Consider the following 17,340-nt stretch of genomic DNA (forward strand, 5'->3'; position numbering starts at 1 on the left):
TATTTTCTGTATTTTGTCATATTTGTTTTTGTGAGTTTTGTAGGTGAGGTCTTGTTAAATTTAATTTTACACATGTGTATGAGTAAGGAATGGATTGTAGCATTCAAAGTCCATGAAAAGATACTTTAATTTCGTTACTTTAATTTTGTTCCAGAATGTCGTTGGCGTGAGGCGATTTTGCCTGATAAGAACTAGGGCTTTTTCCATACCAGGATTTTGTTGTTTATCTTTACCCAACCCACTTTAACATCTGATTAATGACTTTAAATGGAATGTACAACATTTGCTTTTGCTGCAATTTTCAGAAATAAATGGATTTGGAGGATTAGCATGTTATACAAATATTGTTAAAATGACTTTTTTCACGTTTTGGGCTTGTAGATGTTGGAAAAACCAAGAAAACCAATCCTGTTCTTGCAGTCTTGTTCCCTGACCCCACTTAAGTTGAAACGGAGCAATTTATAGACTTTGGGGAATTGTTAGGTCAGAGAATCAGTCTAGCAGACTTGTACTCCTTCACATGTGTGTAACCAATTGCAAAGAAAATGCGGAATAACTATTTACGAAAATTCAGAGCAGTTTTTGAAAAAAAGGCCAGTTTTTTCCAACGCTGGTCGGCCGACCAGCGTTGGGAAAAATGCCATTTTTCTTGAAAATGTCAGCACACCAGGAGCCACGATTTTACAGGATGCTTTAGACTGTCATTCCCTAACAATCCAGTAAGGTATTTCGTGATAATTTAATAATTTCGTTTTGTGATGTTTGCAAATGTTGTATCTTCCCTTTAAAGGGAAAATACAACATTTGCAAACATCCAAAAATAAAACTACCAAATCATTTTGAAATACCTTGCTGGACTGTTAGTGAATAACAGTGTAAAGCATCCTGTAAAATCATGGCACCTGGTAAACTGTCATTTTCAAGAAAAGTGGTATTTTTGTATCAATTTCCAACGCTGATCGGCCGATCAGCGTTGGAAAAAACTGGCTTTTTTTTCAAATACTGGCCCCAATTGACCATCGCACTTGTTTGCAATCGATTACAAACCTATGAACGGGTACGAGCCAGCTAGACTGGTTCCCTGACCTTACAATTCCCCAATGTATGTAAACTGCTCTGTTTCTTCTTATATGGAGTCAGGGAACCAGACTACAGGAAAATGATTGTTTTTCTTGGTTTTTATAGCATTTTCGAACCCAAAACCTCAAAAAAGTCAGTGTAACTATATTTGCTATATATTTCCAACCCCCCCAATTCCATCCATTTCTGAAAATTACAGCAAAAGCAAATGATGTATATTCCCTTTAAGCAATTGGCCAAACCACAGATGGCCAGTCCACATACTCTGACATGTCTGAACACACAGCTCATTTTTACTGTACTCATGATAGACCTGCCCCTTTCCTTCTTTTGTTCCCTGATGTTTGTACTCTTTAACTTTTTCTCGACAGCTCCCAGAAGGTTTGTACAGGAAATTCTCCCGAGGACTAGTGCTCAGGTCTTTGGGCCCATTGAAATCGCACACGCCCCATTGTCCTCAGTCCAAGTCCTCAGTCTGAATGGATAACCAATCCATACATACACACTGCACATATGGACATGGATCTACCGGTAGGTACAGTCCCACAATTCAGGATTTCCATTGTTCTTGCACCATTTTCAACGATTAAAGGGAAAATACAACATTTGCAAACATCAAAAAATAAAACTACCAAATCATTTTGAAATACCTTGCTGGACTGTTAGTGAACGACAGTGTAAAGCATCCTGTAAAATCATGGCACCTGGTTTACTGTCATTTTCAAGAAAAGTGGTATTTTTGTATCAATTTCCAACGCTGATCGGCCGACCAGCGTTGGAAAAAACTGGCTTTTTTTCAAATACTGGCCCCAGTTGACCATCGCACTTGTTTGCAATCGATTACACACCTATGAACGGGTACAAGCCAGCTAGACTGGTTCCCTGACCTTACAATTCCCCAATATATGTAAACTGCTCTGTTTCTTCTTAAATGGAGTCAGGGAACCAGACTACAGGAAAATGATTGTTTTTTCTTGGTTTTTATAGCATTTTTGAACCCAAAACGTCAAAAAAGTCAGTGTAACTATATTTGCTATATATTTCCAACCCCCCAATTCCATCCATTTCTGAAAATTACAGCAAAAGCAAATGATGTATATTCCCTTTAAAAGAATAATACATGTAGATAGTTTATTGCTAAAAAAACCCCCAAAAAACAGATTCACGGCATGGCTCCGTATTCAGTCCGTTGTAATTCACGAATGTAGCGTTCTGATTTGTCCTAGTTTTGGGAAACTAATCTCATGTGATTTAAATGATGGGAAAATCTTTAGTAACAAAAAGAAAAGTGTAGGGCCGGTCATCGACATTTCGTTATACAAATCATTCGGACAATGCATGGTCCCAGTATAATATACATTGTCCACGATTTGTAAGAAGTGGACACTTTTGTTAAGAAGTAAGAATGTACACTTTCAACAATCTCATTGTAGGGATTTCCAAAAAATGATTTATTTTACACGTTATATCAGAATAAAATTCCAAAAATAAGCTTTCACACATGGGTAAGCAAAGCACATCTCTTATCAAACAGAAAGTATGGTATTGTCCAATGACCAAAAAAACCCAAACTAATTTAAGACTTCATAAATTTTCAGAATTACATTTTCATATGTAAGTATTACATCTGTTAATTCTGAGGGACAACAAATTGTAGTTTAAAAATGACTTAACGATAATTATTGTTTATAAAGTTGAACAAAAACACTGACTGGAACGCTGTTTGAAACGGTGAACTACAGATTGCCGTTCCAGTGCTCTACCAACTGAGCTATCCAGCCCCATGTTGGCGGTTCCCCGTTTGTATTGGCGCAGATAAGGGAAATATTTTGGGGAATTGTGCCTTTGATGATACAAGCATGGCTTTTGGCACACAGTCAGAGTATGTCTTAAGAAAGATATTGCAGATTTGTCCTTTGAAAAAAATACAGGAAGAATTACAAGCAATTTTCAAAATGGCTGTCATTGCTTGTTGTTCTACCTATATTATTTCAAAGGACAAATCTGCAATGGCCCTATCAGGTTCTTTAGTGACTTCGTCGTACACGCGCACACACCACTGGGCCCAATTTCACGGCGCTGCTTAACAGTTAGCAGAAAAGTTGAGTTTAGCATAGCAGAAAAATTTGCTAACCTTAAGCACTATTTCACGGTGTGTGTGTGCTAACGGTCGTGCGTGCATGGAGATTTATATTGTTACGTCACTAAGTTAAGCAAATTTGTCCTCTGAAGTAAGCGTGCCTTTTGCTGTTCTTATGCTTACGGTCTCCATGAAATAGACGGAGGCTCTGTTAGCAGAAAATCGTGTGCTTAGCAGCGCCGTGAAATTGGGCCATGATTACAAGCGCCCATGGATAAACACGTAAGTTGCGTTACCTTCCGGTTCCATTCGTGCTATGCTATACCGTGTGAAGTACGCATGGTTAAATTGAGATGACATCACAACGAACAGGATAGACAAATATCTTTCTCATGACATACTCTGACTGTGTGCCAAATTCCATGCTTTTATCATCAAACGAACAATCTCATCACCTATATGCCGTACTAAATGTCTTTGTTCAAGCGGCGCTAGTCAGAAGCCATAAACCAGTATGTAGCCAGGGATCACACCCAAAGTTACGATGCTAGCAACATTAGCAATGCTGTAAACCTGGGAAAAAGCAAACAGAGATCACTTAGAGAGGATATACAGCTTTTTAAAAATTAACACTAACCCCCTTGAGTGATTTACTAGGAATCTTCCTCACTCTTGCAAAATTCAAAACCACATGATAAACTCAAAACCCAAACTGTTGGACTCTGATTATGGTGGTATGCCTGACTCCATGCAAAGCATAATCAGTTTACTAGTGCAGTACTCACTCCAACAGAATCCAACAAAACATGCAGTTGGATTTTGAATGGTTGGGGTGGTTAGGGTTAAGGAATTTATATTTTGATGCGCCAAGGTAGCTATTCAACTGGTTCTTTGGCACTTCTTGTAACTTATTAAAAGTATTTAAAAGGAAAGAGTCACAAGTATTGAACGCCGTGACTGATCCGTATTACTTTTTACAGTGTCAAGTCCAATAATTTTTAGGGCTCATGTAACTGATTTTTTTGTTTTTGTTTTTGGCAATGTTCTATTTTGACGAAGGAAATTAAATATTTTTCATTATTTTGTTTAATAATTGTGTTCGGAGAGGTAAGTAGCTTGCTAGCCATAAAAACCAACTCGCATACTAAACCAACTTGGACATACGCATGCATAATTCGCATTTTCTTTTCATATAAGGTCATACTTATCAGTTATGTACATAAGACATGATTCAAATTCATCGACAGAACTGATGTTAATGATAACCAACTGGTGTTGTCTTAATTATGTTACACTTAAACACCCTATACTTAAAATATCTCGGATACATGTATGTACAATATCTCTCAATTTCAGGTGAAAACATATGGACAAAAAAGCAAACAAAATACACTTCAGTAAAAAAAAAACCCCACAGTATTCAAAGGTTTATCTGCAATTGTTTCAGAGAGAATTTGAAAAAATGAGTCCACGTCATGATGTTGGAATATTTGTGAATTTCATCATGTTGACGGTTTCACATTTACACATTACGCAACCAAAAACAATTTACATAAGGCCAAAAAAAAAAGTCTCCGGTTTCTGGTATGCGCGCGCGTCGCCGTAGCCATGCGCATCGGCAAAATGAAAAAGGTTTTTTTTCAATGAAAGATGATGTCTCAAAACCGCCAAACTCACTGGTTTGACTGGAATCCTGCTGCTGCACAATTTTAATGTTTTTAGATGGGGTTATGATCGAGAATAAGCTTTATGTGGCCTCTCTGGACTCCCATATATTTGCACTAAGCTTAGTCGGGCACCATTTGCAGTCATCGGCCGACATTTGAAGCAAAAAGTCGGGGGGGAAAAAAAAAAAAAAAAAAAAAGCCGCGTCGCCGCACCACTTTTTGGACAAGCTCCATACCAGAAACCGGAGACCTTTTTTTTTTTGGCCTAAGGCAATGTTTCGTTCAAGATTGCTCTTAACGCTCTTTTCAGTCCTTTACACTATTGCTTTTCAGTTCAAATTTGGGAAAGAATTAAGTGGAGCAAGCAAGACATTCCAAAAACACCTGGAGATGTGGTTTAAATTTCTTCCACAAAAAAAGTAAGAAACAATATATATTGTTTTTAATTCTCTAAAACATTCTCATGTGAAACCACGTTGGTTGAATACTGTTCCGTGATAAAATCGACAAAGCAGCTCAATGCACAATTTTGCCATCCACAGAATTCATTCTCGCTTAACAGAAAAAAAAACATGACACCGGCTTAGGGCCATCTCAATTCATTTCCGGGACGAATTCCGGACAAGTGTGGGGGAAGAATCATTCACTTTGTCTGGAAGAAGCTCCACATTTGTCCCAGACATGTTGCTCGGAATTTTTCATTAGCAACTGCTTGACTCACTAATACTGATAATTCATTGCGGGAAGATTGCGGGGAAGTTGTTCAGAATCCTGCAGATTATACCCGGTACAATGTTCGCAACTTAAGATATCATGCAGAGTGCATATTTATCATTTTTGAATGGTTTGGTCAGCTTGAACTTATCAATTCGCTAACCAATATTGTGTGTTTAGGAGCTCCACTGACTTGTGGGGGGAAGCAGGGGGCGTTCTTTAAACTAATTCTTGGCAGGTACAAAAGCCTGAAGTCCCGTGATGCTTCGTCCAAGGATCAACGCATGGATGTCGTGGGTACCTGAAAATAAGCAGCACAAAGTAATAATAATAATAATAGTAATGTGGTGCTTATGTAGCGCTTTATACCAAAGGTCTCAAAGCGCTTCACAATTATTACCCCTGTTCATCAGGTCATGAGACCATTTTTTGCAGCAGCTAGAGTTAAGTGCATTTTGGTCTCTACCTACAGGGGTACCCATTTATACTCCTGGGTGGAGAGAGGTGATTGAAGTAAAGTGTCTTGCCCAAGAACACAAGCACCATGTTCCCAGTCAGGGTTCGAACCCACGTACAACGGCACATGAGTGGAACAACGTGCATGAGAGTGTTAGAGAGTGCATGATTTGAACCTACTCTGTGACAGCCCTACTATTTTTGGAAAGCGCCCTCATGTGTCTACCAGAGCTAATTTTTTCTCCCTTACCTTCATATGTGTTGACAGCTTCCAGGTTCATGACGTGTCGGATGATGTGATACTCATCTGAGATGCCGTTGCCGCCCAGCATGTCCCGCGCCATCCGGGCAATGTCCAACGCCTTCCCGCAAGAATTGCGCTTGATCATGGAGATCATTTCCGGTGCAATTCTGACCAAAAAAAAGAACAGGTAAACTTAACTTTGACCAGTTGGATTCAAGATCAATAGGCTGCTGTGTGACTAGCCAAAATAACAATGGGAAATTGACACACAAGTATTTTCTCACATAGTCTCGAAAACCAAGTCTTGCGTTTTAACCACAACGACCTTGACCTTTGACCTATGGGATTAAAAAATTAGCCATCTGTCAACAATGACATTGAAAAATGTGGAAGATCACAAATCACAGGGCTGGAGAGTTGGATCACCGGTATGGTGTTCCTCTGGCCACATATTCAAATCTGGCTACTGCCAATATTAAACACAATAAGGCACATTTAGTACACCTAGTCCCAAAGTATTCTATTCAATGGATTCAGAATGGTGAATGCGAAGTCACGCGCACAAAATGTGTGTAAAAGACACTAAGCACGTGATTCAGCCCGTGAACCAACAAGCGTGCGTACTCCATTCGTTACTTCACTACATTTTCTGGTTCTCAATGATGTTACTCTTCGGTACTCCATTCACTGGAAGTGAATGTGGTCTACAAAATGTGCCAGATGTGACCCATTCATGTAATTCAAAGTAATCCCATTTCAAATTTTTGGGTCACGGTAAGACTTGAGGAAGTCGGATTCTCAAGTGACAGTCAGTGAGCGGTCAGTCAAGTACAATGGGCTCCGCGCACAAGTACCCCCTCAACGGTACGAAAGGGAGAGTCAGCAAAATTAGACTTACGCAATTTGAATTAAATTCTGCCACTGACAAAAAGGATTTGATATTTTTTTCGGTGTTTTCTCTCTTACTTGTTTTCGTCCTTGAGTCGTCCAACTTGAACGCAAGCCTGCAGTCCCAGCGATATTTCGGTCAACATATCGGCAAGCTTCTTCTGGATAAGCTGGTTTTTGGCAAGCGGGGATCCAAACTGAATCCTGGACAAGGTAAACAATATTGGTTACCAACACACTTTTATACAAATATCTTTATTTCGACCTGCAAAAAATGCTGTGAGTGTTAGGGTTAACCCCAACCCTGCCAGACGCAACACAGTGCATCAGGTGTGAAAGTATGTGGAACCTTGCTGCATTGAGCCATCAACACCAGTGCATAAACTGCCAATTCTGTGACAATGAGAGCTAGTCCCATTGAAAAATGCCACAGTTGTATCCTGCTGCAGTTGGTGACCACAGACTCTGAGGCAGTTTGGCCTTGAGACTTTTGACCTGATGGATCTTGCTACACTGGCAGGCTTCTCATTTTGACAACTGTTGCATATCATCGCACTGTGCATGATTTCTTGGCAAAAAAAAAAAAAACTGGATGGTAATGAATGGCCAAATAAACATAAAAATCAAGGGTGAATATTTATCTAGTTTTATATAAGGGTACCCCCCCCCCAAATTTTACTCAAATTTTTACACCAAGGTTTACTCAAAAATGTAATCTAAATTTTTTTTCCAAAATTTTGCTCCAATTTTTTCAAAAATTTACTCCAAATTTACTCCAAATTTTACTCCATATTTTGCTGAAGATTTTACTTATAATTTTACTCCAAAGTTTTTTACTCCAAGGGTGAGTGATTACCTGTCCAGCGTGTACTGCCTGGCAGCTTCTAAGCAGAACTCGGCCGCCCCAAGGGCGCCCCATGATATGCCGTAACGGGCACTGTTCAGACATCCGAAGGGACCCTAGAAAGACAGCACAACAAGATCCATAGAATGAATGCAAATGCTACATCTCAGCTATAGATGGGACAGTCCCAACTTATTGTTGGGACCATCTCAACTGGAGTGTCATGGTCTAGCATTTAAGAGCACCAGACTCATGCTCTGGTGTTTCAGAGGCAACAGTGACGTAGGTTCGAGCCTGGGTGGACACTTATGCCCTTAAGCAAGGCACGTACCCATTATTGCTTTGTCCTTCGGATGGGACGTAAAGCCGTAGGTCCCGCGTGTTGTGTAATCCAATGCACGTAAAAGAACCCAGTGACACTTATCGCTAAGAGAAGGGGTTTGCCCCGGTGTTTCTGGTCTCCTGTATAAACTCCCACGCAGAGTATTTAGGAGAAGAACCAACCAAGAACCAATTGTTGGGACCATCCTAACTCTAGTTGGGACTGTGCCCTAGTTGGGAACAATTGATGCTATAGTTGGGGCATGTGTGATTCATATTTTTCTGTTCTATTCTGGTTGCGTGGTGAAATGTCTGCACTAAGCAGGAGGTTCTAGGTTCGAGTTCAAACTGAGTGAATTTTTCCTCAAAAGCCCTAAAAGAAGCGTTGAGCATTTAATTTATATATGGAATAAATCAAAATATTACAACACGTTAATATATCAAAAATTCACACATGTGAGGCGTTCTGGCAAAAATAAAGGAAACTGGGTACATTGCAAAAAACATGAATAGGGCCCAAAAAAAGTCTCTGGTTTCTGGTATGGAGCTTGCCCAAAAAGTGGTGCGGCGAAGCGGCATTTTTTTTTTTTACCAGTTTTTGTTTTTGCTTCAAATGTCGGCTGATGACTGGAAATGGTGCCCGACTAAACTTAGTGCAAATATATGGGAGTCCAGAGAGGCCACATAAAGCTTATTCTCAATCATGACCCCATCTAAAACACGTTAAAATTGTGCAGCAGCAGGATTCCAGTCAAACCAGTGAGTTTGGCGGTTTTGAGACATCATGTTTTATTGAAAAAAAAAAAATTCATTTTGCCGATGCGCATGGCTACGGTGACGTGCGCGCATACCAGAAACCGGAGACTTTTTTTTTTTGGTGTTGTGGTGATTTTTCTTCTTCAGTTTTGAGATTAAGGGATTTCTGTAATCTTTGATACGTCATTTTTGATGTACTTTTGAGTTTCCTTGGGCTGTAATTACCTTACTGAAAAGGTTTAATAACTGTTATCCCCATGGTAGATAGAGTAGACCTAGACCTACCTAAGCACCAAAGACGACATCCAGAAAAATGTGTTATGTATGATAAACAAGACGCACAAAATTGAGTAACCGTGGAATTGCCCTTATTCTCTTTCCTAATAACCCACATTTCAACCTCTGCCCACTTCTGTCTCATTCTGCCAGAACTTTGTCTGTGTTACTCACCCCAAGGCCCTGAGCATTAGGCAGCATGTTTTCCTCCGGTATCTCCACGTCTTCCATCACGATCTGACCCGTCGTGGAGGCCCGCAGGGAAAACTTGCCCTCGATGACCGGGGCCGACAATCCCTTCATTCCTTTCTCCAGGATGAAGCCCCGAATCCTGCCGCCCTCAGCTTCATTCTTGCCCCAAACCACAAAGACGTCGGCGATGGGAGAATTTGTGATCCTATCATCCCATAAAATAAGAAAAAGGACAATATTAAAACTTTAAGCTCCTAGGCCCTTTTTGCTAGGAACCATCCTCCATAATTTTGCACTTATGTTCAAATGAAGGATACCCACTGCCCCAATCCTTCACAATCCTCCAACAGCCCTGCCTCTCAAAATGCATTCAGCCTCAATCCTCCAAAATCCTCCTCTTCTTCAAACACCGTTCATCCTCAATCCTCCAAAATCCTCCTCTTCTTCAAACACCGTTCATCTTCAATCCTCCAAAATCCCCCTCTTCTTCAAACACCGTTCATCCTCAATCCTCCAAAATCAACCGGTTCTGAATGTCCTTGTGCCCTCAATCCTCCAAAACTGCATGTTGCATTCATCCTCAATCCTCCAAAATCCTCCAAAACTGCATGTTGCATTCATCCTAAATCCTCCAAAATCCTCCAAAACCACCTGGAGGACTTTGGAGGATTGAGGAAGGTTAGGGTTAAACAAATTTAAAAGTGCTTAAACTTTCTCACCATGACTTGGCGCCATTCAGGGTATAGCTCTTCCCTGCAGGGTTGTATCGTGCTCTGGTTTCCATGCCAGCGGGATCACTCCCGTGGTTTGGTTCCGTCAGTCCAAAAGCACCCACCAGTTCACCCGTTGCTATGGTAATGTAAAAAAACTTGTTATATATTTTTATATATAGAAATTTGAAATCGGATAACATAACAGTACGGGTGATCAACTGACTTTTGATGACTTTATTACATCTAAGTTGAAAACTGGTGAAACATTTTTTTATGAATGAGACTGTTTATTATTCCCCCCCCCCCTCCCTAAAAAAAAACCCTCCAAGAAATCCTCATATTTAATTGCAGTAATAAACACTAAGAATAAACCTTTTGGACAACATGCTTGAAAACGAACGATCGACCAAGTGTTCGCTGTAGAAGGCCATATATTCACTTGTCCGTCCTTTGTTTTATCCAAGACCACACAAACATCAACGCATTTGGAAGCCACATAAGTAAACATCGTTAACACTAAGATATTCCAAAATAGCAAGAAGTGCCACTCTCATTGTGTACCAGTGATGTAGTGCCTTGATGCTGGGCCTTGGCCTTAAGGCTGCCTTAAGGCTGGATTTTAGGGCCTTGGCCTTGGCCTCGAGGCTTGAGGGCAAAAGCCTTGGCCTTGGCCTTGAGGGTTCAGGGCCTTGCAATTTTGAGTCAAGGCTCTTCAAGGCCCATAGATTTTTGCATTTTCCAGATAAATCTGTTCGAAATGTTGCTGTTACCATTTTAATCGTATTACGATGGAGGAGGGGAGCACCATATAGATTTGTGTGTTGGGCACACTTCCACTTTTATAGCATCACATGTTACCATTGTAGTAGATTTGCTGCAACAATATTCCGTACACTTGTGGGGCTAATGAGATGATCACTTTAATTGCATATAACTATGGAATAGATCTGATTGGGTGTATATGTCTCCCTGATAAGTGCTAAAGATTTGCATGTATCTGTTTTAGATAATGCTGATATTTCTGACCATGTTGGGCCAGCAAATAAAAATTTCCCAAATCAGTTTCTTGGATCCCCCTTTTGTTACACTTGGGAGAATTGTGTGTCAATATAGAAGTAAATCATTGTTTTGTTTAGTTAAACCATATTGAAGACCTGAACTTATACTTTAATAGATACAGTGCAGTCATAAAACGGTGTAGGCCTATGCGAGCATGTTGATTGCAATTAAAGAAATGTTGTTCTTCGTAACGAGCAATTCATGATGATAAGGGCGGATCCAGGGGGGGGGGGCCAAAAGGGGCCATGCCCCCCCCCCCCAAAAAAAACAACGAAACCACTTTTTTTGTGACGTCGTAATAAAGGCAGGCAATGAGTACACCACCATCTTTTCCTAAAAAAAATCGGTTAAAATGGTCAGAAATTGCCTCAAATCGCACCACAGAGCATTTTGAATCCAAAATTTTTCGGGGCCCTTAAGCGGGCCCCGAAGCCCAAACCGTAATTTTTTGACCCACTTTTTTGGGGGGACCAAAATTTCTTTGCCCCCCCCCAAAAAAATGTGTTCTGGATCCGCCCTTGCGTGATGATGTGTCACTCGTGACTATAATTAGTTCTATATCAGTGGTCATTTCATAAAACAGGGCCTTGGCCTTGGCCTTGAGGGTTAAGCCTTGGCCTTGGCCTCGAGGCTTGGGGGTCAAAGCCTTGGCCTTGGCCTTGGCCTTGAGGGTCAAAGCCTTGGCCTTGGCCTTGATGGTCAAAGCCTTTGCTCCAACACTGTTAATGTGTACGTTGCGCTGTCAACATTTACATGTCTGTAGTCATTAGGGTTGTGCATTATATTTTTTAATTACTTAGTAATCATTTTTCAAATTGAGATTGGATGGAATAAATTCGAACATTTGAAATACACCAAGTTTTACGTGCGCAAGAGTTAATTGTGTGTGCTGGTCAGAAGTTGCACCTGCTAGCCAGGAAGTGTATACCAGCGCAGCGGTTAAAATTTTGCAATCAGGAATTAAAATTGCTTCAAAGGGGATATGCATTCACCTGTCTACAACTGATAATGAGCTTATTTTGAAGAAAATCACCTAGGTTTTGATACATATTTTTTAATGTTCATATGTAGTTGACTAACTGATCGTTGAAAGATTTTAAAAATGGAAACATTTGCACATTTTTTTTGTTCTCGTGTACTAAAGTTTTTGAGTTTGAAAGTACAGTTTCAAAATGCTCTTATTTTAACCAGAATTAATTTCCTTGGCTGAAATTCAGACTCTAAAACTCTACCATTTGCGACGGATCAACATACCTTGGAAATTCCTAGTATTTGATTAAAATCCATATACCTATTTCGTGAAAACCTTGTGGAGACGTATTCATCTATAGAAATTGCCCAGTGGAGACATATACAATCTTTTGTTCCCTATTGTGTGCATGTCTCCAGAGGGCAAGGTGTAACAGATCGTGTGCACTGGTTGAAATTTGTGTTTGGCAATCGGGAATTAACATGGCTGCAAATCAGCATTTGCATACACCTGTCTTGAATTGATAACGAGCTTATTATTGAGCACATCATGTATGTATTGATATTTTTTTTGGATTTACATGTAGTTGACAAGCTGATCGTTGAAAGATTTTTAGGGATGGAAACTTGTGCACATGTGTGCCTCGTCAGAAATTTGTGAGTGGCAATTGGGAATTAAAATGGCTGCAAATCAAGGTTTGTCTAAAAGTGATAACGACATGATTATTGAGCACATCGTGTATGTATGGATATATTTTTAAATGTACATTCAGCCGAGTAGCTGCTCGTTGAAATTTTTAAAGATCTATGCAAACTGTTACAATTAAGAGAACATCATGGACATTCTTCATCTTCTCAAGACCGCTCACTTTTTTCAAATGTTTTAATGGAAAAAAAATGCTCAATCAGATATTCTGTGGATGGTTGCATATTTGAATATTTATTATTTTCGGCCCTAGAAAGTGACCTCTTGGCAACATAAATTATTTGTAACCTTACTAGAAGGAAGTCAGTATTCACAGCAATATGTGAAACCCTTTGAAACCCTGCAGGTCAGTTTCAGGTAAAGGGACATGAGGTGCCATACAGAGAATCACTGCACAGAAAACGGCACTCTGGAGAGCAGTGACCGAATCTGCCTGCTTGCACTGAGCTTAAAGGGACACTGCGTCGTGGAATGAGCCCAATTGGGCTACAAAATGCGCTTTGAACAAAATGCTGTTAATCAGAGAGAACATTTAAAAGTTGGATTTAAACATCCACACAACTATCCTTTAAAAACTGGGCGTTTTTGTGTTATTGCGTGCTATGCGTGCGAGAACAACTTTCGGGGTCCACTTTTGCGACCCCCCAAAAAGTCGGGCTGTTCATGCTAGTTGTGATTCCAGCCAAAAAGTGTTCGCCTTTTGTGGACGTGTAAGAAACCACATTTGTGCATTAGTGCTGTGTGTAATTTTATGTGACATACACAACGTGTATCGTACATTGACTGAAACGACAGGAAAAACGTATGTGTACTCCGTCGTGTCCGATGTTAACAAGCATTTTTTTTTTGTCTTTTCTCAGGAACGGTAAGACATTAGGTTGGTTTCCATTCAACCAGATGTTTCAAATAGGATAAGTGAACAATCCAAAACATGAACATTTCATGGATTTCAGGACACAGTACCCCTTTAACCACATAAAAGAACTGTGCAGGAATTTGAAGTGTCATTCATACCCCCAAAGATTAACTCAAAGGAATTTGAAACGGTTTTGCAAAACTTGAAGGATCGTGAAGAGCAGAAGACAAGGAGGGTTAAGAAAGAAAGGCATTCTTACCCAATTTTGGGAGGTACTTTTGTCGCTGTGCTTCCGTTCCGTACTCGTGGATTGGGTGCATGACAAGTGATGACTGGACACTCATTGCCGAACGGTAGGCGGAGTCCACCCTCTCCACCTCCCTCGCGATCAGACCGTAGGCGACCGAGGACACCCCGGCACACCCATAGCCCTTAATGGTAGGACCCAGGACCCCCAGCTCGCCCATTTCATTAAAGATCTCCCGGTGGAAGACTGCATTCAGTAACAGGTAAGACACAAGTAAAATCAGTCAAATACATTCCACTCACGACTTTTCTGATACCTCACACAAACATTCGTATATAATCAGATTCAAGTAAGTCTCACTTGGATATAATATGCAAAGACTCTTAATGCTTTAACATACAAATCAGTAAGGTTATTTCAATATTAGAGTAGAGCCATTTGCAGCTATCCAAAAAGTAACTGACCAAATTATTTTTAAAAGGCTTATTTGGTTTAAAGATAGCAATGGCACTAAACTCCCTGTAAAATTGCTGTCAATGCTGTCAATTTGAAGAAAACAATAAAAGGTCTTGAAAGATGAGTCAAGTGATACATTTTTGGAAATTTCCGTTAGTGGTCGGTTTGCAATTGGGCGAATCCGTGAATTGGTGCGCGCAAACGTTGACATGATGCACACGTGCGCGCGCAGTTGCTATTATTTGTTGGTTTAGTGCGTGACATCACGTAGCTGCAATTGGCTGAATGAGAACCTGTTCTGGATGCTGATTTCCGGCGCAATGCCTGGCACTCGCGGGAAGAGTTTGAGTTTGAGCTATGAGTTTGTGTACAAGCTGTGTGTAGTTCGAGCTGCATGCATGCAAACCAGTGTGTACTTGTTCTACATAACCCCCGAGGACAGACACACAAAGGGGGGACAACAGATCCTTTCAGTCCTCGGGAGTTGGGTCTTTTGTTCAAAACGGTCCTCTGTAGAAGTCTATGGGAGTGTGTTCTATTACAGGGACAAAGGAAAACACAAAGCATTGTCCTCGGGAGTATAGTAAAACAAGAGTGTGTGCACGTGCAGTGTGTCCTACCCACTGGTGCACTGGCCGAAATTTAGAATATTTTTGTTTGGGTTTCACAATGTCTCCTTGACAACTGATTGTAAAGCCACAGATGAAGCCGAGGCTGAAGACCAAACCCACATATTCGCAAACACCAAAAAAATCCCAAATTATGACCAACCTTCATTTCTGTTGCCCATGAGGACCCGAGGCATGAGTTTGTCCTGGCAGTAGGCGTTCATCTGATCTCGCACTATCACTTCCTCCTCTGTCAGGTGACGCTCTAGATTCAACGCATCTTTCCAGTCAAACTGAACCTTCTCGGCTTTAGCTTCAGCTTCAAGGTAAACAGAGTCAAGGGGAATAGGGCACTTGTACTTTTGGGTGTGGAATTTGGAAAGATTCCCACACCTGGACATCACTTGCCACTCTGTGCACAAACCCTATGAGACTGGTCTGACAATTTTTTTAAGTGTTTTCTCAATAAATGCTTCCCTGCTAAATTTGACCCTTTTTTAGGACATATTATCCCTTTTTGATGGCAGATAGGTCACTGTAGGGAAAAATTAGTGATGGCCACATATGGGAATCATTCCTGAAATTTAAAACTGGTGGGATTACAATGGATCATTAATTTATAGGGTAAACTCTTTTTTTTGGTTACATCTGATATGAATTTAAAAACTCCAGGGCATATTCTGTTCTCTAATGCTTGTGAATTCCAGGAATAGATATTTAAACTTCTTACCCAACAAATAAATAGATCTGTCCTGAATATACCAAATACATTCAATCCTCAAACGAACATTCGTATAGCTTTTTGACGGTTTAAATATTTGAAAACCCCAAAACTATGCACATACACACAGTTATTTTATCGCAGAGTTGTGGTGCTTTATTGTTAGGTGCCACTTTGATTTTTTAGCCCAAATCCACCGATTGTGCCTTGTGAAACATTTACTTAACACGCTGAATTAATTGAATTGAATCAATGCAATATAATTAACCCTTTTTTAAATAAAACGGCACAACATCAGGTGAAGGATATCAATTATCATCAATCATCATTGTTCATCTTCATTTGTCCATATACATGTATAATGGGCCTACTTAACAATTACATCTAATCATTTTCACAGTTTTTAAAACGCAGTGGCTATTGTTACGGCAGCAGTAACGCAATTTTCAACTGCTATCATTACGGCATCATCTTGCTCCCTGACCTAATAGTAATCAATGTCAGGATCTTTGGCTGTTGAAACCAGACTATCATTCAATCCTCCAAAGCCACGGATTAGGGAGAAACACAAATCTACTTAAACAAAAAGAACAATTTGATCAAATTTAAAAATATGAAAGTAGGCCTAAACTATTTTTAAAAATAAAAAAAATTAACAAAACAATCAGCAAAAAAATAACAGCGTTGCAGCAGTCCCTGGCTCTGTAGTCGAACGTGTCAAATGTGTATTAATTCGGCAAGGTCGTAACTCGATTCTGCAACAAAGTCGTATCTCTCGAAAATACGCTCTGTGTAACCATGGAGCTATAGGTCATATCTCGCGTATCGCGACGTCTATCATGTCTATCGACTTTATGCGTACAACTGTACATACGGGTTATTTTAAGCGAGGTAAGAGCTTTGACATTGAAAACTCGCGTTTCACGTAAATGACGTTACACGCCATAGCCTTTATACATAGGAGATACGACCTTGTTGCATGGACACAACGAAGTGTAAACCAATCGAGCTACCGAAGCGTTCTGGTTTGACGGCTAGTTATGAATGTGATATAGATTAGCAACAGTAATTTTGCAATACCGTAACGGTAGCGGTGGAAAATCGCGTTACGGCTGCCGTAACGATAGCCCCCTAGTTATAAAAAGGATACGATTACGAGTTTGTGTGCTTGCTGCCGTTGCTGTCGTGCCTTGGAATCGCTGCGATATTGAGGCAAGCGGACGCCACATCTGTCTCATCGCTAGTTTGTTCAGCGCCATATTTCACTTATTTGTTACAAGAGTAGACTCTATATTTCAGTAGAATGTTGATGAAAATCTCTTTAAACTTCAAAATTATGAAGATCAGAAAATTTCAGCGGCGTTCACCGTTTCGAAGTCCAAGTTCCGTTGTCAGTCACGTAACTTTTACTGCACACGATACTCGTTGTATAATTGAGTCTGGTACCTATTGGTCGCATTCGATTCTGCATGTCTCAGTCGTGTTTC

General features: G+C 40.3%; 1 protein-coding gene across 2 annotated transcripts; it reads right to left on the reverse strand.

Annotated features, from left to right (window-relative positions):
• Positions 1–5,165: 5,165 nt before the first annotated feature.
• LOC119728339 (glutaryl-CoA dehydrogenase, mitochondrial-like) lies at positions 5,166–17,309 on the reverse strand. 2 transcript variants are annotated; one of them, XM_038200542.1, is made up of 9 exons: positions 17,010–17,309; positions 15,296–15,451; positions 14,081–14,314; positions 10,238–10,367; positions 9,501–9,723; positions 7,986–8,089; positions 7,208–7,333; positions 6,248–6,408; positions 5,166–5,842 (listed from the first exon to the last, which is right to left on the reverse strand). In XM_038200542.1, the coding sequence occupies exons 1-9, from the start codon at positions 17,110–17,112 to the stop codon at positions 5,766–5,768; spliced, it is 1,314 nt and encodes a 437-aa protein (XP_038056470.1). In that variant the 5' UTR covers positions 17,113–17,309; the 3' UTR covers positions 5,166–5,765. The 2 variants fall into 2 exon arrangements, with proteins under 2 accessions (XP_038056470.1, XP_038056469.1); XM_038200541.1 differs by having other exon boundaries at positions 17,004–17,308.
• Between the last annotated feature and the right edge of the window lie 31 nt (positions 17,310–17,340).

This window comes from Patiria miniata, unplaced genomic scaffold (genome assembly GCF_015706575.1).
Source record: "Patiria miniata isolate m_02_andy unplaced genomic scaffold, ASM1570657v1 HiC_scaffold_20, whole genome shotgun sequence".
In the NCBI taxonomy this organism is placed as follows: domain Eukaryota; kingdom Metazoa; phylum Echinodermata; class Asteroidea; order Valvatida; family Asterinidae; genus Patiria; species Patiria miniata.

Excerpts from the sequence above, each read along its gene's own strand:
- LOC119728339 (XM_038200541.1), bottom strand. The coding sequence starts at position 17,112 with ATGGCGCTGAACAAACTAGCGATGAGACAGATGTGGCGTCCGCTTGCC. Across the intron at positions 9,724-10,237 it reads CTGAATGGCGCCAAGTCATG|GATCACAAATTCTCCCATCG; the intron begins GTGAGAAAGTTT and ends ATGGGATGATAG. Across the intron at positions 8,090-9,500 it reads CTAATGCTCAGGGCCTTGGG|GGTCCCTTCGGATGTCTGAA; the intron begins GTGAGTAACACA and ends CTGTCTTTCTAG.